Here is a 20,569-nt window from a genome sequence, read left to right as displayed (position 1 = left end):
TCAGCAAGCAATGTACCCAAAACAGTCAAGATGTCAGCGTCATACAGCGGCATCTACAGAATCTTGAAATTGCTCCATATGTTATTAATCACTTAATTAGGGGAATTGCAATCATTAATAAGGCCGAGGTTGACAGGTACGCATGTGGTAAACGTGGTAAACACCTGGAAAATACATCATACAACGAATGTATTTAACACGCACTGTGTATAATTCTTTCCATTTGACAATGATTTTTTTGTGTGTTTTTTTTCCCCAGGGCCGCCTGTAAGTATCCCTGCTTTGCATCTTCTATTTAAAGCCTCACAAAGGTAAAAAAAACACACCCGCATTCAGTCTCAAAGAGGCAGCCCATGTTCATTTCTCAAATTTCTCCACTCCGTTTTTAACCTCTGAAATAATGAAGTGAAAATAATATTTTGCCGATATTTATGATTAACTCATTCACGACCAGGAATGACAATGATTCTCCGTTTTGCCTCCAAAATGAAGGCATCCTTTCACCGAAATTTGACAAGCGAATGAACCTTCCTCCTAATACTATGACCTTTGACCTCTAAATTTCCGCACCGCAATTTTAATAATAAGTGCCTGAATTAATTTTCTCATACAAACGGACCTAAATACTTTAGCACGAATACTCCAGAACATTTTTTCAAATACTTTTATATACATTTGATACTTTTATTTTGATGAATTTGTTGCAGAAATCCACGTTGCACCCGCAACCATTTTCTCACTTCATTCCACATCCGAGCGAACGCAGTTTTGAACAGAACTTCTAAGACAAATCTATATAAATATATCTAAAAATATATAAAAGCAGGCAAGCTCGGGGGTGAAATGTGTGTGCGTGCGTCATGCTTGTTATTTATCGTCCAGACCCAAGTGTGATTGACTGAATACAATTCGCATGTGCTGACTTAGCTGTTTAAAAAATAAAAAAAACGTAAGTTAATCTGCGGAGCTCTTGCCGACGCTCGCTCCCGGGGTCCTGAGAACTAAGTGAGCCCAGGTGGTCTCGCCTCTCAGCCCCTCTCGCCCCGATTTGCGATCTGACAAATAAAATCATATGACGGGATCAAGCCAAAAGCACCCAAAAACGGCGCCATTTTTCATTACGCGAACAGTGAAGTGTGCTAGCTTGACTTTAGCTGAGAATTTTCAGACAACTGCCGCACTAAAGATGGCCGATTTGTTCCATTTTAGAGGCTATTCAAATGTTGAGAGTATATGTTTTTCCCTTCAAATTAACACATTTGTACTCCTATTAAAACCATGACTATGGAGGTGAAAATTGTGAATAAGGGGGCGGCTTATACGCGAGAAATTGTAAAATTCAACGATTTTAAGGCAATTTCAAGGGTATGGCTTATACGCAGAGGCGAAAAATATGATACTTAGAGTCAAAAGTATCCAATAAAAGCACCTGCACTCGTCTTCAAGCTAGTCCAATACCTCCCAAAATCCTCCCACGTTTCCGACACAGAGCTGGAAGGATAATCTCCGACATGTTAGCACGTAAAGGCGCAACAAATCTCCTTCGGAGTTTCCACAGCTTGCACAATACCGTATTGTCGTTTTTTTTTTGCGCCGGCTAATTGTGACACACTGTGAATATGGGAACCAGATGCAATTCCGAGTCGGTTTCCCAATGCGGTTTTCCTATCCCGGTCTAACCTCTCCGTCCGAAATTCTACCAAGCCGCTTGCCTGTGCCCGTTCTGGCCTGATTACTCATATGCGTGTCCAATAGTTTTAAAAAAAGAGAACACGTCTTAGAACAGATGGAGGTGTATAAATTCCCTTTGTTTGGATTTAACTGCACGGGTTGGAGCGCTTTCCAACATGGAGCCGTTTCGCCTGCTAATGATGCCCACAGCAGTCTTTTATATGCAAAACTGTTGCTCCAACGTAGCCACAATGGATTGGCATTTGCCGCGTCCAGATGGGACGTTTTTCTTTTGAAAAACTTTCTCGCAATTCCAGAAAATTGCACTTATTTGCCGGTGTGTGTGGAAAGGAATCGTTTGATACTCTGGGAACAAAGTTCTTGCCAAGAGGTAGATGAGAAGGTGGATGGAGCTCCACCGACTCCGTGGGAGATAGCCTGTAGCGCTTTCACCCCCGTGGCACCAAGATTGCTAACAGGTGCCAACGGCTAACATAGCTAGTCGGAGCTTAGAATAGCTGGCGGGCAAAGTATGGACGTATAAGGGCACGACTCTTATGGACTGGAATTCTTCGACAATTTTGTTTAAATGGCGCAAATTTGGCAGGAAGCTTCATACCGCACTTGCCTGCGATGTGTCCAAAGTAGAAGATTTATTTTCACTTGACAGAGACGTTACGGGAAGGAATGTCGACCAAGTGGAGTGCCAGGCGTTGATGTAAAAAGATTCAGGTTTTTAGCAATCAATTGTATTTTTTAGTTTTTTGGACCTCCTGGAGAAGATAGTCAGGTTTTTTTTGTGGCAATCGCCGGAGGCCAGGCAATTTTGACGGCCACGTGTCCCACGTTGACAACCGACGAGCCAAACGTCGCGGCAGGAGACTGCGAGTCGCCCCCCCAACCCTATTCGTTTCCAACCGCAAGCTTCACATGTCCTCCTGCCAGTCAAGACTCGATCGTATCCTAACCTTAAACATGTGCTCATTATTGCGAGCGTGACAGCCGGCGAAGGTCACCTTCGCATCAGGGAGTGATTAGCCCAACCCTAAATACGATGTTTCCCTAAAGCGCAGCCGTGGCGTTGACGGGTCATAAAACCGGGTCATATTTTTACGGACCTTTATCAGATTTACCAGGCTCAATCCGTGTTTGACGTGTATGGTCTATCTTCGTCTATTGTCGGGAGTTAGCGCTTACCGTAATACCTCGCATATTAGCCGCCTCTGCATACAAGCCACACCCTTAAAATTGCCTTAAAATGGTTGAATTCGACAATTTCCCTCGTATAAGCCGCCCCCTGATTCACAATTTTCACCTCCATATTCATGGTTTTAATAGGGAGTACAAATGATTCAGTCATTTTAGTCATTTATTTATTTTTTAACTTATTTATTTGTCTAAAATGTCTTTTTCTGTGTCTGTATTCTCACCCTCTTGCTACCGTGACAGTGAAATTTCCTGAATACGGGATGAATACAGTTATCTAAGCTAATCATTTTCTTTGAGCGACAAATACGGCGTATATGTGGGAAAATGCAGTAACTAAAGTGGGAGGGATGGCAGCGGAATAATAATAAAAAAGGTATTTGGGCAACTCTTGGGTTGCAGTAAACAGGATTTAGCCACGAATTGTGTTTACCTAAATATCTTCAATTCATAGCTCAAGTAGGATTACAGAATTCCATTCCCGACGAAACCCAAAAGCGGTAAACTTTTTGCATCGATTCATGCGGCCGCCACTTTACGCAGTCGGACAAAGGAAAAGTGGTATTGACGTGCAACCATTTTGTGTCGAGAACTGCTAGAGCGACTGTGAATTGCTTGGCTGAGCGGCTTTTACAACGATATTGTAGCAATCTTACCTGCCCATTATTTGCGCTTCAACTCGGCTCTGAGCATTTATAGTAACAGGTGTTTAGGGACCATTAAGACCACCCCGGCGAAGATTGTTTGGAAGTGAATATCATATTTACCACGTTACCATTGCATGGTTTTTCTGCCTCACGGCAAGCTTTTAAATCGGCACCTGGGTGGGTTAAATAGTGTTGACTTCTTCGTCATCCCGAAAATAAAAATTCAAACGCAGCCGTTGTAGTAATCAATTAAATAACAAGGTAAGGATATTTACAATTTGAATGAAAAGACTGTTTTGATTAATTCATTAAATCTACAAAAGAATCTGTTATTTTACCGTCTTAAATTTAAAAAAAAAATAGCGTACCATATTTTCACGACTATAAGGCGCGCTGCATTATAAGGCGCACTGCATTATAAGGCGCACCCTCAATGAATGACACATTTGATTTTTTTTTCCATGTATAAAGCACACTGGACTATAAGGCGCCGTGTCTATTTTGGAGAAAATTTAAGACTCAAGTGCGCCTTATAGTTGTGAAAATACGGTAACTAAAATAAAACCGGAATGCATATTTATAGTCCCCTTTATCCTAATGAGTGGAAAAAAAACAACAAATGAAATAAATATTTCCTCAAAAAGATCATTTTATACATCAAAATTTGCAAATCAATGAGTTGATGAATCGTGTCCAAGTCATTAAAATTGCCATCTTTGCACATGGCTGGGTCAGTAACCTGACCTTTGACCCCAGCGGTGGAAAAACCTACGTCACGGATTTCCATCCATCTCCTGTCAATCAAAACTGGGAAACCACGAGTACGTTTGGACCAGAATTTCCCGTGCGCATATCATCTGACTTTATGGCGATGACGCGTCTTTCCTACCCCGATAAAAATCTCGCTTCTCCTGCTTCTCGCAGCCAAACCACCGTCTCCCGTACTTCTGCTCAAACGATGTTAATTGAAAAACAACAACAACAAAAAAAACTTTACTACCTTCGGAAAAAAGGGAGGAAAATATGAAAAACCCAAAACCAACATGGAGTCTATTGGCATTCAAAGCACGCAACGTAACTTCGATTCATATTACTGGCAGAGAGTTAATGACGTCTAATGAAACGGTCCTGGCAGGACTGACTATGATGCTAGCAAAAGTAACATGTCTCTTTGACCTTTATCCCAACATGAAGCTAGTCTTAGCTCGAACATTTTCAAGCCGTTCCTAAAAAATCCGACGCCAGAAACAGAGGTAAGCACTAAAACGGACACGTTGCCGCAGTTGTCGTGAAATCGTTTTTGCGGGCTTGGCCGCCTCGTCCGACCAGACGCGGAGACATCAGGAATTGGGATGGCGCTCGGGAGCCGGCTAGATCTGGCTCGTAGCCCTTTTCATCGCGCTGACCCGGTAAACGGAGCCAGGTCCAGAAAAGCCATCCATCAAACTCGAATCCTTATTGGAGGCGCCCAGCCAAGGGGCCTGCCGGCACATGGATCCAATCAGCTCACCGTGGAAGGCTTTTTACGGCCTCGTCTTTACGGGCGCGACCAGCTCCGCGACATTAATAAGCATGTGCGTGCGCGGGAAGCCCAACAAAGCCGTCCGCGAGTGCTGATGGCAAACAAACAACCGGAGGATTGCGGGGGAAGAAGACGGGCTAAATCCGAGCTAACGCTAATGTGACCCCCTCCATGTACCATATTTTCACGACTATAAGGCGCACATAAAAGTCTTACATTTTCTCCAAAATAGACAGGGCGCCTTATAATCCAGTGCGCTTTATATATGGACCAATACTAAAATTGTTATTACGATAAAATAAAATAAATCAGTCGATAGGGTACACCATCCTCTCACAACTACGGCAAGCAGGCCCTGACTGTACTATTTTCCCATAGAAAAAGTACTGTGCAGTGACTGCTGGGATATATAGTTCTTTTGTCAATACACCCCATAGATTGTGGCCTGGCGATCGGCATCAACACAGCTTTACGAAGCATGGACGCTAGCTACTAGCTAGCTACTATTTGCGAATTGATTGTGGCCTGGCGATTGGCATCAACACAGCTTTACGAAGCATGGACGCGTGCTACTAGCTAGCTACTATTTGCGAATGGATTGTGGCCTGGCGATCGGCATCAACACAGTTTTACGAAGCATGGACGCTAGCTACTAGCTAGCTACTATTTGTGAATGGATTGTGGCCTGGCGATCGGCATCAACACAGCTTTATGAAGCAACTTTGATGGATTTGTGGGTGATGATGACGTGAGTACATTGTAAAATGGCTCAATAAGGAACAACCGAACTCAGTTTTGCTTCCGTTGCCTTTTTTAAAAAGTGTTTTTAGCGTGTGGGTGTAGCGTGTATGTTTAAACTGGTGTATGTTTTGCCATGCCTGGCTGCGTCTATAAAACGGTGCGTCCTTTGTGTGTGTAAAATACAGAAATAGCACTCGTTATTGACACTGCGGCTAAAAATACCATGCGCCGTATAGTCGTGAAAATACGGTACTAAAAACCGGACCCGGCGAGTTACCGTATTTTCTCGCATATAGGCCCTATTTGTCGCTTTAAAAAAATGATGACTGAATCTGATATGCGCATAAATTAGACTTGACATGCATGATTCTGTAAGGCCTTTTTAAGGGTACGGCTTATACGCGGAGGCGGCTTATATGCGAGAAAATAGGGTACTTTAGTCCTTTGCTTTTGTGAGGAAATCTCATCATTTGTTGTTAAACTATTTATCTTCTCCTTTCACAGGGTCCTCCAGGTCCAATGGGCGAAAAGGTACGTTGACTTATCCAACCGCTGCTTTTGTCTTAATTTGAAAATTCGGAAACAAAAACGAATAACTGCAACGTAGATGAAGCCCCAAACGCTTCCTCTACAAACCAGCCGCCAAGCCAGAAAAATATGAACCACATCGTTTGGCTTGAAAAGGCTGGAAATTGACTTGTAATCAGAACGGTCAGTGGCTTCCATAAGCGGCCACTGACGGATTTCCAATTCCAAATAGTTCAATTTGCAACTTTTTGCCCGCGTCAATTCCATCAAAATCCCGCTACGGCTTGTCTTTGTCTCGAAATACCCGCCGCCCGTCGCCCTCTCTTATCATAACACTCTCCACCGCAACGAATAGTTGCGGCCTCGAGCGTTCGTTGGTGTGTTTTGAGTTAGCTCACTGTTAGTCTTGGCGTATTAATAAGCGTTATTGAGCGCTGTGCATTGGAGATGAAATGTTCTTTCTCGTCATCTTGCAGGGGGATCAAGGCGACCAGGGACCACGGGTATGTGCCTTACGCCGATGGCTACGTCTCCCCTCGGCAGAACTGTGGGTAGCGGGCTTGAGATGCATGAAATTCTTGGGATAGCGTGTGTGCCGCGGGCCCGGCCAAACACAACAAGAATGAAAAGCCTGCTTATTTTGAAAGCGAAACGGAGAGATCTAAAAGGTGCATGTGGCCGTCTAAAGTTCCACAAGTTTTTACGCGCTCGTTTAATGAGAGAATCTCGTCAGTGTAGAAAAAAATCATTCAAAGTCGCACGGATAGTTTTTTTGTAGGCGTTCGCCTATGCATCGTTGAAAGCGAAGGTTTAGGTTTGGAGTTGATGCAATGGAAATTATCATTATTTCATTATTTCAGGTTAGCTTTTATGGTTTGCTGACCAACTCCGAAATGCTATTAAAACTGTATTTTGCGCTTTTTTGGATTTATTTTGCAAAGAAAAGAGACTATGAATTGTGGGTAAGCAAAGTCCAATCCATCAAATTCAGTGTAGAGCAAGGGTGTCAGACTCCGATTGGTTCGCGGGCCGCTTTAACGTCAACTTGATTTCATGTGGGCCGGACCATTTTAGGATTAATATTTAGATTTTATTTATTTATAAATGGATTAAAAGCCCTGAATATTCAGTTTTTTTATAGATCTAAAACAATGTTTATTTTAGCTTTTTTTTAAATATATTTTTAGATTTTACAAAATGATTTTTGAACTAAAAACACAGAAAAAATAGATTAAAATTTTACATTTATTGATTTAAAAGGGGGATAATCATGAAATTTAATATACATCTATACTCTTCATTTTAATTTGATCCTAAAACAGAAAATCGGCACTCATGATTTACTTTCCCGGGCCGCATAAAATGATGCGGCGGGCCAGATTTGGCCCCCGGGCCGCCACTTTGACACCTGTGATGTAGAGGAAATTTAAGACGAACAGATCAACTCTCTTCCAAAGTGAAACAGCTAAATCATTTAAAACTGCCGTTCCCGGTGAATCCCGATCCAGATGGATTGGGCGTCTACTGGGAACCAACTCATTTAAAGAGATTTAGTAGACGTTTGGATAGCCATGTGACTGGACGTCAATCATCGTCAAAGACGCCCATCTGTTCCCGGAGTGTTTACGCTAGACTGCATCGCCTCGCATGAACCCGGTGTTCGTCACGTCCTCGTTAGCATGCTCTAATTGTATTCCCACCAGGCGCGCAACAGTCGGTGTACTCGAGAACAGCGCATGGGTTTCTCTTGTCGCTGGAAGCCGCCATCTTCCAAGTGGATCCGATCCCAATCCCAGTCAGACGTCGCCGTTAACCCGACTTGCGTGAAATCGAGTTAGCGCGGACACGGTGACTCTCGTTTGACTCGACACGTTAACCCGTGCCCGGCGCTAATGATTGCTATTGCTACGCTTGATTTCAATTGGAAGTAGACCGTTGCAAAAAAGTAGGGGGGGAAACGCAGACGATCTGACTGGAGTAAACCGCGTCCTTTCGGCTAAGATTTCACAGTTGCCCGTAAATTGTACCCTTTTAACCTCGGAAATGGAGTCATCTGTCTCTATCGCTTAAATGATTCATACTTGCGAGGAAGTAGCAAGGCTGATGGCTCAGTAACCCGCAGCAGGCAAGCCCTATTTGCCTTCCAGAGTCAATAAATAAACTGTCCACTTTAAGATTCGATTTCATTAACGTCCAATTTGTAGCCGCATTGTTCTCAAAATGAGTACAAATGAACACCCAGTCGGAAATCAAGGGCAAGTCCGGCAGTTCTCCGCGTCGTCTTACGTCCCAGAGCGGCCTATCGATTGTGCGTGTCAGACGAGTCGGTATTTTTCACTGGCCTGGGGAAATTGCGGGTAACGAGTGTAGACGAAACAAGGGCTAACCGACCTTGCGTCTGTCTTGCTGTCGTGCGTAAGACCGGAAGCCGGATAAACACGGAGAAGCCTGCCAATTGATGGGAAAACCTAAGCGGATTTTCCCATGAAATCTCCGAGCCCGTGAGAATAAATGACCGTATCGGCCGCATCGTCTTGCGTTATTGGATTGGATAACTTTATTCATCCCGTATTTGGGAAATTTCATTGTGCCAGTAGCAAGAAAAGGCATAGTTATAAGTTAGACAGTACAACAAAGCAAAGCACGAAGTACAAAGCAAATCAAAAAGCAGCAAAAACACAAAACGAGCAAGAGTGGACGGAGCTACCGCCACCGGCTGCCACTTGAATGCCGCCATTTGGTTGCGGTAGCAAAAACGGATACAGACTCAAAAGATGTAAAGTTGGACAAAAACTGGAACCACACACGGGAAGTCTTCCACAAGATAGAGAACTTCTGCAGACTGTGACCGAGGTAGAGAAGGCGTTTCGTCCTTGTCACTTTGCAGTTTCCTGCATGTCAAGTCTAATTTGTGCGCATATAAGCCCTACCCTCCAGAAAACACGGTAATCACTGATAGGTTTATTATTAATACACTTTAATGAAACAGAGAGACATCTTTAAACATACACTGGGTACAACTTTCAAGGAAAATCACTCCCGACTCGCCCTCGTCCAGGATGATTCTCAAGAAATGGCATCTTCCTCTGTCAATTTAGTCGGCACATAATCAAAACATTTGAGGTAATCTGATTCAAACAATTGCGTAAGCTAACCGAATAACACCATTAAGGTCAAAAAACAACTGCCACAACAATCTCGTATTAGATCGAAACCAAAAACACCTGCGTAAGATTTTGCACAAGTGAGCATACAATGTGACCCGAGCGGATCGGAAACCAGAACAACTGCGTAAGAATTTGCAGAATAAGCATAATAATTTCTTTACAAGGTAAACAGAGCAGCCAACAATAATGCGATTATCGCCATCTGCCGTCCTCCAAGTCAAAGCAATTTATGAGTCCCTTGTAGATCTTCATTGCCAACTCAGATCAACAGTCTCGGCCTGGAACAAGGTGTCCTGTTCAGTCAATAGTCCTGAAAACAATTAACTGGCCTCGAAACCAGCTGTGGGGGAAAGTGTCGTCGTGCTTACTTGGTCCCAACATAAAGCACAAATTAATTTATAGCGTCATTACCTATTAAAATGCTTAATGAACATATACTAACATCCCAGAATAAACCCAACATCACGAGTACCGTATTTTCACGACTATTAGGCGCACTTAAAAGTCTGAAAATTTTCTCCAAAATAGACAGGGCGCCTTATAATCCAGTGTGCTTTATATATGGAAAAAAATTAAAATGTGTCATTTGTTGAGGGTGCGCCTTATAATGCAGTGCGCCTTATAGTCGTGAAAATACTGTACCTTTTTAAGGTCAGTGCTGAGAAGCCACGCATGGCCTCCAGGATTGCCAGAGTCAGACATTTATTGGGTCATACGTGAAAGGTCAAGTTCCGAATCAAAGGTTAACCAAACAAACCCATAACAAATTGGCTAATCTCCCCCGCAAACAAACGCTAAAAACTGTGTGGTCTGGCTAAAACACGGCTTCAACTGCCAGGGATCCTGGGTGGCATTTTCCATGGCGCAACTGTACCTGGGACTTGAGGAATCCAGTCCTTTTGGTCGCAATTCTGAGAGCAAAAACCCAAAGTCTGGTCTTAAGTCATTTCCAGCGTACGCTTGAAGCGGACCGCAGATAAAAGTGCCGCATTGTATCGATGTCAAATCCGAGCCCATCGCATGACTGCGGCTCCTCTTTTAAACGTATTGAACCCATCTGTGCGCGCCGCCGCTAATCCCGGCCACGGATGCGCACGGGCCTCGCCGCCCGCGAGGGAGCTCGCGCCGTTTCTACTGCGGTTGGAAGGATGCGTGTTCTGGCCGCCGTCCGACGCGGGGGCTGTTGCTGATTGTCCTCGTCGCGGCTTTTCCGTCTAGGCCGCTTGAGGCCGATCGGCAACATCCGTTAGCGCTCTGCTTTAGCATTTCCAAATGGTCAATGCGGTAAAGCACACAACAGGCTTGAAAAAACTAAAGGCTTTTCCAACATTGGCACGTTGCGGCTAACTCGTATGTTTTCCCTTTTCGCCTTGACCGTAATCCAGTTTTCGGATTCTGTCTTCAAGATGTTTGAGGTTGTCAAAAGCCTGAAAGATATTTGCACTTCAATCCTAGTGACGGCCTTTTGCGGAAGCGGGTCCACGGTTACGTTTTGCCGCGGGGCCTCGTCAAACTCGCCGGCGTGCCCTTGAAAGACCAGCCATGCTTTTTGAATTATCTTGACGAACCAGAATGAGGGCAGCCGAGACATGTTTGGATTGGCCAGATCTGATCTCGACTCGAAATGTACGGGAAGATGAACCTCTGAATGAAAGTGAAATCACTCCACGCCGCAAAAACGATAGTTTTGAACCACCCCGCGCCAACGTGCTAACTTTAATTTGAGCGAATAATAAACAAAAACAGAACTGAAAACTCACCTGCTCAATTTCGTTTTTTTAAGTCCTGCAGTTCCGTGACTGCAAGTAAACTTCTGTGAACTTTTAGTCGAAAAACCTAGCATGTGAGAGCCCTAAAATATTGAAACTTTTTCTGGATTGTCGCGTGGATTGTTGACCGGATGCTTTGGGAAGCGTTTGCTTGATGTCGGAATAACGGCGAGTCTCAATTTACCACCGCGTTTGAGTTTCAAAGTGGATTGTGTGATAATCATGTCAACAAACGCCGCCATCTGCTTTATAGCATTTGGCGCAAACAACAGGGAATCATTACGTGGTGATTTTATTCTTGTGCCACGGAACGCACAATTCCGTCAAAGTTCAAGAAATCGTGCACGTTTGAAATCCAATATGCTCGAAAACCATTTGTCGGCCACACGAAAGATTGTGTGAAAAATTCAAATAACCGAAGTTTTCCTTGCTTTTTAAGTCAATGCGGCAGAAAGGCCAAGTTTTATAGCTTTAATAGCTAGCGTTAGCTCAGATTGCTAACCCTCGCACCGACAATCCTATGCAATCGAGAAAACGACTAACGCGAAGTATCATTTTCAGGAATTTTGACCCTGTAGTCATTTTAAAAAATAGCAACTGTAGCGGTTTTGTGTTTGAGCATCTTGAGAGTGCATTATTTATCCATTCAGGGATTGGCTGGTCCACCCACGCTAGCCGCCTTACACAGCAATCAGATCCTGACTGTCAAGGTTTGTCGCGGCGGCGTCGCCTCGTTGCACAGTGGCACCCCTCCGCTGCGCTATCCCCACAGGTAGCCATTGCGTTTTCATCCAAAATGCTAAAAGCGCTAATACGAAACAATCTGGAACGCCAAGCCGGATCGTGAAAACAAAATGCGGTCTGGTTATCGTCTTTTGAAACGCCAAGCAAAATACGGGAACCTACGTGGAAAAGCGATGTTTTAGCATCCATGCCAACGTGACCAGACGTTTCGTCGAAAGATGTTTGGTCCCTGGACGTTTGGTCCTCGGACGTTTGGTCGACCGGACATTTGGTAGAATGGACATTTGGTAGAACGGATGTTTGGTAGACTGGACGTTTGGTAGAACAGACGTTTGGCAGAACGGACGTTTGGCAGAACGGACGTTTGGCAGAACGGACGTTTGGTAGAACGGACGTTTGGTAGAATGGACGTTTGGTAGAATGGACGTTTGGTAGAATGGACGTTTGGTAGAACAGACGTTTGGTAGAACGGACGTTTGGTCGCCAGGTTCGCTCGCTGTCAAATTATGACAGAGAGTTTACTGTTGATATTTTGATATTAGATATTTAGATATTAAACACTCTGTCTCATGATTATAATTTTGAGAGCTGGTTTCAACAGTAACAATCCAGCTACCAAACATCCGTTCTACCAAACGTCCGTTCGACCAAACATCCGTTCGACCGAACGTCCGGTCGACCAAACGTCCGGTCGACCAAACGTCCGAGTACCCCATTCCAAAGGTTCACCACAAATCTGTAAATCCAATGATGGAGCCTTCTGTTCCCAGTAGGCCCCGTGATTGGACGGAAGTAAAAAAAAATACAACCAATCTGGATATTTGTGCAGCTCTTGGGGTCCCACTTTTGCGGCAGGGACAATTTTCACAGAGAGTGAGAAATTCCCATTCTTACGACGGACTATGATCAGATCCTTCAAGATCTCCAAATTAGCAAAGAAAAACTCTTCCAGTGTGGATTTCTCTCATAATTTGTGGATTTTTTTCCTGAACGTAATATCATAATCTGTGTTTTATTTCTCTTTGCATTCGCTCTCTGGCCACTCCCCCTTTTGCTCTTCTTCTGGATCTCCTTCAACCTTCTCTCGCCTCTGACCTGCGAAACCTTCTCAGATGGTCTTCCCTAAGATCAATCACGGCTTTCTTTCCGCCGACCAGCAGCTCATAAAACGGCGTCTCATTAAGGTAGCGGCTGGAGTCTCTAAAATTCACTTCTCTGCACCTCTTGTGATCGTTAACTCGTCGGCTGCCACTGGCGTCCAATCCCTTTTGGATTGGATGACTCTCGTTAAGAGAGCTTTAAATTATTTTGTCAATGGCGCTGAAAGAGTTAATTGTCTGTTTTTTCCACTTTAATTTCTAACCCGTGAGACACTTTCACTTAAGAATAGTGCATGACGTGTAAAGTGGGTCATTGCAGACATAGACATAAAAATACTTTTAAAAAATGCTATTAAAATACCAAATAAATCGGAACTACCTGCCGAAATTATTTACCCCTCTTGTTGTCATCCCCAAGTTAGCTAAACAATTAGAAAAAGCTTACTGTTATTATAAATACTAAATAAATGGTCTAATAGTTTGGTCGTAGCTCTGTAAGCTAAGCTAACCAACATTTATATATATTTTGCCATTATTGAAGTATATGTAATGGAAAAACTGAAGGATTATTGAAGTCCAAATGGCCTCCAATTCTGGAATGACCCACTTTAAGATAAACGTTGGAAAAGACAACACTTTTATCGCATCCACCCAGAAAAAAAATGTCAAAAAAAACAGATTTTAATTTAATAACAGCCAAAAAAACAGTTTTTCCACGGCACAGACATTTAAACAATGGCAGTACTTTTTTAAGCCACTCAAATGTCAGCATCCAAAATTCCTGGTGACATCATTAATACCCACTATGGGTATTAATGATGTCACAAAATGAACGGATACTTCAATCTGTTGTCTTTTTACTGCATGGTCATTTATATTTCTATTTGTTTTTCCTTAAACCGGAGCACCAGGCTGACATTTTTTCTGGACAGGGGGATCAGGGGCAAGCTGGACCACCTGGACCTCCTGGGCCCCCAGGTCCTCCGGGCCCCCGGGGACCCCCAGGAGACACGGGTAAAGACGGGCCACGAGGCGTACCGGGCTTACCAGTGAGTATTGATACACACATGCATACTTTTTTTGGATACTATTTGGTAGATTTGCTTCTGATTTGATTGAAACGAGAAGATCAAGTTGCCCTTTGTTGTACTTTCTCCCGTCAGCCTTTTGGCCTGTCATATTTCATTTGACTCTCGCTAGCCCGGGACGCTTTGTTCCAATAGAAACCGCTTTAATGGAGGCCGGACAAGCGCAATTTGATTGTTCTCCCCGCGAGAATGCTTCCTTGTATAGATTTACATGCACTTGCCCTTGTTGTTTGAGCACAACATTTTCCATGTCCAGCTCGCTAGCATGGCGCTAATTGATGCACTTTTTCGCTTTTGTGCGGGACAAAGACCAACCCGAAAGGCCCCGTTAATGAAGCCCAGCCCAAGTTCCTCCAGATGATCTCCATTGTGCCGAGAAATTAAGCGTCGAGAGCCGTTGCGATGCTTGTTGCGTTTTCCAAGAAATGAAAGCTTCCCCTTGGCCCGTGGTGCTTTTGCTTCTCTCCTAATTTATTTCTCCCACTGCGATTCGAGGGGCGGGAAAGAAGCCAAAGTCATCCGTGGCGAGCGGGAAAGAGGAAACTGTAGATCACAGGTGTCAAACGTGGAGACCAGGGGGGCTAGATCTGCCTCATTTTGTCGCTAAAATGAAACTTTACAATAGAATTTGTAGTGGTCCCCATAAAATGGAAGACTATGTAAATCAGGCCATATTTACTGATTTGCTTTTTTATAAATAGAGCTTTAATTCAGTTTACAATTTTAGAAATAACATACTTTCCGCATTTTAAGGGGCAATTAAAACACTTGAGTGCGCCTTATAATCCAATGCGCCTTATAATCCAATGCGCCTTATAATCCAATGCGCCTTATAATCCAATGCGCCTTATATATGGATCAATATTGGTTAATCATTGTATGAAATTCCGTATAACACAACTATATTTTGTGGATCTATAACACTACCTGTACTATTACTACTTCTACTACTACAGTTCCATCGAGTGCGCCTTATAATCCGGTGCCCCTTGTATATAAAACTAATTGTTGAGAATGTATGTTAAATACAATATTTGCTATTAACTCATTAACTGCAATTGCAAATTAATTATTGTAATTCCACTTTAAGCGAAAACTGTACAAGAGCTACACGGCACATATTTAATCTCTTAAAAGTCTCAAATTTTTTCCAAAGTGGACGGGGTGCCCAATCAGTCGGCACTTTTATTCAAGATTCTGTAAATGTTGCTGTATGACGCTGACTGTTTTGGGTACATTGCTTGCTGACACGCTATATTTATATAATGAAAAGGGCAGACATGAGTGACGTCATTTTTAAATCATGACAATGTTAGCAATCAACAGTTTTCGTTAGCTACCAGTGACCGAGACGATCCGTATTAGAGTCGAAATGGGTAAAACAAGATCGGTTTTACAAAAATACGTACTTAAAAACAATACAACCATTGTTATACAGTGTACACAATTAGAGATGATAAAAAAAACTTATAAAACATGGGTCTAAATTGACAGGTATCTGGTCACCTTGAGTGAAAGTACTGCAGGTGTATATAGTATAATCCCAAAATATAATTCCATAATTTCCTTCCCTCAGGGCGATCAAGGGATTCCAGGAGAAACGGGACTTATGGTAAGAGCAAACAATCATTATTTATCTGCATTCACATTTCACCTAAATATCTACAAAACTCAGTACTTTAACGAAAAACGACAATCCGTGCGTCAGGATGTAAACAAGCAGAAACACTTTAGACGTTTAAATGCAACCGTAACTACTGTCACTCGGCCAAATTTGCTGCATGAACTCTGCGGCTTTCCGTCTGAAAATAGTCCAATAAAACCTAATACGGCGGCGTGATTAGCGACGGCTTTGTAACGTAAACACGGCGCACTGACTTCAGAGCCTTTCTGAAGGGCGTCTTGAAATGTTCTTTTATCCGCGCGCAAATCTAAAACATTATTTATACTACGGCTTGGCCGAATAGCGCTTTCTGCTTTCGGCTAGAATTAGCCAGCAAATCACCGTCGATCAATTTATTTCGTAGACGGCTGCTGGAACGTCGGCGGGCGTTAATGCGATGTCTTAATTCATCCGCTTACACGTGCTTTAAAAACCAAAAAAGGGAAAAAAAATGGCTATTAAACGGCATTAAAAGCCTTGTTAGAATTAAGACGACATGACAAGCTGTGGCAAAGTTTCGTTTGTCGCTCGTAAATGGCTCAAAAACGTGCTTAAATTTACCCAAAGTAGATTTCGGCGTCCGGGGAAACTTGGGGAAACATTCGTTCATTCGCCGCCATCCCTTCCACGTGGGATGGATTGGACGTCTGGCGGTGTCCACTTGACTTTTCTCATGTTTTTTGAAGAACCACGGAGCAGATTGGAAAGTTTTCCGGCAGCCTTCGACGACATATGGTCCTGGTTAGGAGGATTTGAAGTTCTTGCGGGCTAGCGCTAAAGAGCCGACCGCCTCTTGGTGGAAAGGGAAAAAAAACAAAAAAAAAACAGGGACTGTTTTTGTAAGGTTCGAATCCAAATCCATAAAGAATACATGAAGTCAAATCATTTTCAGATCTATTTTTGGAAGTAATAGAGTACAAAATAAAAGTAGCCTATTCTATTTCCAAAATGTAAACTTTGATTCTATGCTAACTTTAAAAAAAAAATGGTGGGACTTGAATTTGATTTAAGAATTGGCCCAAAAACTTGAATATCATAATCCTCTTCCATCCTGTTATTTACGTCGATATAAACCAATGGAGCGTTTTATACGGTAACCCGATGATGCATAGTTTATTCTCAGATGTTTTTGTTCCCATGAATTTCTTTCCTTACATTCCTTTTTAGTTTATCAACATTTTTTTTGCATAAAACTGGCAACAGTTCAGTGGCGTGTTGGTAGCGCGGTGGCTTGACGCTGCGACGTTTGTTTACACGTCCCCCCCAAAACTTTGTGATTGAAATGTTCGCCCATTAAGTTAAGCAAACGCGTGGTAAGCTCCCTGGTTCTGCGGCCGGTGCTATGTTATGCTAACCTACAGCTCTCCGGGTAAAACGCGAGGCCGTAAAACTAGTCCGTGCTGTTGAAAACCAATCCGGGAAAGCACTAAATCACCTGCCACCTCTCGAAGAAAACATCAAATTGGTGATATTTCTGAAACGCAGTGGTGTGCCGTCGGGGCCTTCAAGGCCTTCTCTGCTGGCCTAAGAAATATCTGAATCACATATTATATTTTGTCCATCAATACTTGTGAAATAATTCCAAATTGTCTGTTAGCTTCCTTTCATTAGTTTTCCCCCTGGTTGCAGTGCTTCCAGATGTGTGTTTTCATATTGAAGCATTTAACCAATCATATTTCAGCCATTATTTGTTGCCAGGGTCAGAAATCTGCCTCAATGCCTTCACAATCAGTTCTGCAGGCTCTGCTGCATTAAACAAGCGTCGATAAGACTGTTGCTTTAACCAATCAGATTTCGAGTTGGCAACACCACAATGCCTTCTCGCAGGCGTAGGGATACGTCATTGCCTTCTTGCAGGTGTAGGGATATGTCATTGCCTTCTCGCAGGCGTAGGGATACGTCATTGCCTTCTCGCAGGCGTAGGGATACGTCATTGCCTTCTCGCAGGCGTAGGGATACGTCATTGCCTTCTCGCAGGCGTAGGGATACGTCATTACCTTCTCGCAGGCGTAGGGATACGTCATTGCCTTCTCGCAGGCGTAGGGATACGCCTGGCTAGTGATAGAGTGGACTAGCCAGAGCTACCAAACTGTATCTGGAGCGAGCTGCACAATTAAATATATTGTTGTGTTGATTTAAAGCCATTTTCAAGATGGACTTTTCAAGAAAAAAAAGCTGGACATCATTAAGAAAGGTCGGACAACTCCAAAGCAAGCAAGCCTGTCACAACCGGGAACTGACATTTTCAGCACCAAATCGAATAAAAACGTATGCCAGAAATACGACAGGACAGGCTCGACTTTCAGCATTAGCTTCAATGGCGATAGAAAAGAAGGAAGAGAGAAAGGAGGATGGATATTGTGTACAGTTAAAAAGGATTTTTGGTGAGTAAAATATGGCTATATTCCTAAATAATATTTCAATTGTATGAGGTTATTATTGATTATTTTTTATGTGTCGCAGCTGTAGCTACAGTAGAGGTTTTATAGCCATAAAATAGTTTTTGATGAAGGCGTCACTAGGAAATGCACGGACCGCCACTGCTGAAACGCCATCCTTTGTTTGTCATTTCCAGTTCCGATTGCTTCGTTTTTGTCCTAGCTCGTTGTACTTTCGAGACAAACGCATTGTCTTCATCCTCGGATTGGCAATAAAGGACTACGGGATTAGTGCAGGGAGATTTTAAACCCCCTACCCCCAGCCGCCTCGCCCCCAAATAGCGCTTTTCAGCCAGTAGCCCTGAGTGTTCTCAGATGGAGCCGAGCTAATTAGCGCTCAGCGAGTGGCGCTAGGGAGAGTTTTAAAGATGTTTACCAAACCCTGCCGAGGATTGCTTCTCTAACGCATAGAGAGGAACTGCCTTCAGACCCATATGACTTCACTTCGTTTTTGTCCTAAAACGGGACATTCTCGTTGGAAAACCACTTCCGGGGGGATCCGTAGGCATTTCCTGACCAGCTGGAAGACATTGTCTCTTCAGGCCTTGGCCGGACATGTCCTGGATGCATCTAAACCAGATGCCCATGCCACCTCGTCTTCCAGGTCTCTCAGGTTCTAACCTCACGGATTTCGTTCGACCCGAAGAAGGCACTCCAACTTTTCCTGCGCTCAGATTCTTCACATTTATTTGGCAATTGGTCGTTGGCGCGGTTACTCCATTACGTTTAGGGTAATAGCCTGAAATGTGCGAAAGTAAACCCACATGCTGATGCACTTTCCAGGTGTTAGCTGAACTGCGGGTGAACGGTTAAACACAATCAAGTCCAGAATCGCACCCAGGCCCGCCCTTCTTCAAGCACTCACTTTGCGCTTGTCATTGTTGAGGACGCTAACTAAAACCACTACGTTATTCGGGAATGGATCGGAATTCAATTTATTACATCGTGTTTACAAAAAACAACAAACTCTCCCCTTACCCAATTAGACGTATTCATCTTTTGGTGTTCTGTATTGGGCCTGTACTTCTTCTTACTAAAGTAAAAGGATTCTTTCCTGTTGTTTTTGTTCAATTTGTTGCTTTGTTTTTCTTTATAATTCTTAGTCTAATTGTATATCGTCATCTAGGTCACTTATTGTAAATTTTGGATCATTTCCTATTCATTTTGGGGGCTGCTCCCTGTTGATTGGTCACTTTCGGATGATTTTTTGGGGCATTTTCAGTCACCCACGCCCCCCAAAAAATAAAAGCATTTGATTCTGTATCTACAAAATGAATGAACTCAAAAGTGCCAGTCAAGTTGAACAACCCCACGGGCCGTATCGGACCCCCTCGCAGACCGCTTCTGGCCCGTGGGGTTTATGTTTGACATCTTCACCAATTTAAGAGATTTTTATTGTTTTTAATTTTTTTTACGGGTTACGTGTTCCGGTGGTATATCGATAGCTTGGTCTTCCCGTATTTTCTCGCAAATAAGCCGTATTTGTAACTAAAAAAATGATGACTGAATCATCGTTGTTGCACTCTTTTTCACCAGTAGATGTCGGAAAATTAACATTTACTTTTGTTGGTTATTTTCTGTTTTGCTGTAAGAAAACAACCATTACTGGATGAATTATGATATTGACCCTAATAATGTGCTTTTGATTCATACAGTATCTCGGAAATACCAAGTGCCATGATTTTTCTTAAGATTTCCCCTTCAAAGTAACACATTTGTACTCCCTATTAAAACCATGAATATAGAGGTGAAAATTTTGAATCAGGGGGCAGCTTATACGCGAGAAATTGTAAAATTCAACCATTTTAAGGGTCCGGCTTATACGTGGGGCAGTTTATATGCAAGAAATTGTAAAATCCAACCAATTTAAGGCAATTTTAAGGGTACGGCTTATACGTGGGGCAGCTTATATGCGAGAAATTGTAAAATTCAACGATTTTAAGGCAATTTTAAGGGTACGGCTTATACATGGGGCGATTTATATGCGAGAAAATACGGTCATGCTCACAAAGGCAAAAAGAATACGTTTGAAAAGAGCTAGATTATTAACCGTGGGCTCAAGTCACAGCTGCATGGGAGAGAAAAAAAACAAAAAAATAGAGACCCCCCGCAGGGGTTTGTTAATAATCCACATTTAAGCAACTCTGAGCAAGAAAATGTACGCTTTTCCATCTTTCACCTGAGGTAGAAACACAAACTCAGTAAATGTCTATAGTCAAATTCACTTTATCTATCAATAGAAGCTGAAACAGCAAAAAAAAAAAAAAAAAAAAAAAAAACGAGAA

The 20,569-nt window shown here is 43.0% G+C and overlaps 1 protein-coding gene across 3 annotated transcripts in view; it reads left to right on the top strand.

Annotated features, from left to right (window-relative positions):
* col25a1 (collagen type XXV alpha 1 chain) overlaps positions 1-20,569 on the top strand; it is a 79,702-nt gene that overhangs the window by 34,561 nt on the left and 24,572 nt on the right. For 2 of the 3 annotated variants that reach the window (XR_013297175.1, XM_077588251.1), the window contains exons 1-5: positions 6,298-6,318; positions 6,792-6,818; positions 13,108-13,179; positions 14,028-14,144; positions 15,760-15,795. Coding sequence is in view for 2 of the 3 variants with exons in the window: in XM_077588251.1 (XP_077444377.1) it covers positions 6,307-6,318; positions 6,792-6,818; positions 13,108-13,179; positions 14,028-14,144; positions 15,760-15,795 (264 nt within the window). In the remaining variant the exon portion in view is untranslated. Of the gene's footprint in view, positions 1-259; positions 268-6,291; positions 6,319-6,791; positions 6,819-13,107; positions 13,180-14,027; positions 14,145-15,759; positions 15,796-20,569 lie in introns of those variants that run through there. The other variant, XM_077588252.1, reaches the window with a different exon arrangement.

This window comes from Stigmatopora argus, chromosome 20, assembly GCF_051989625.1.
Source record: "Stigmatopora argus isolate UIUO_Sarg chromosome 20, RoL_Sarg_1.0, whole genome shotgun sequence".
NCBI lineage: Eukaryota > Metazoa > Chordata > Actinopteri > Syngnathiformes > Syngnathidae > Stigmatopora > Stigmatopora argus.
The sequence above is the reverse complement of the archived record's forward strand: the minus strand, read 5'-3'. Positions and strand labels throughout refer to the sequence as shown.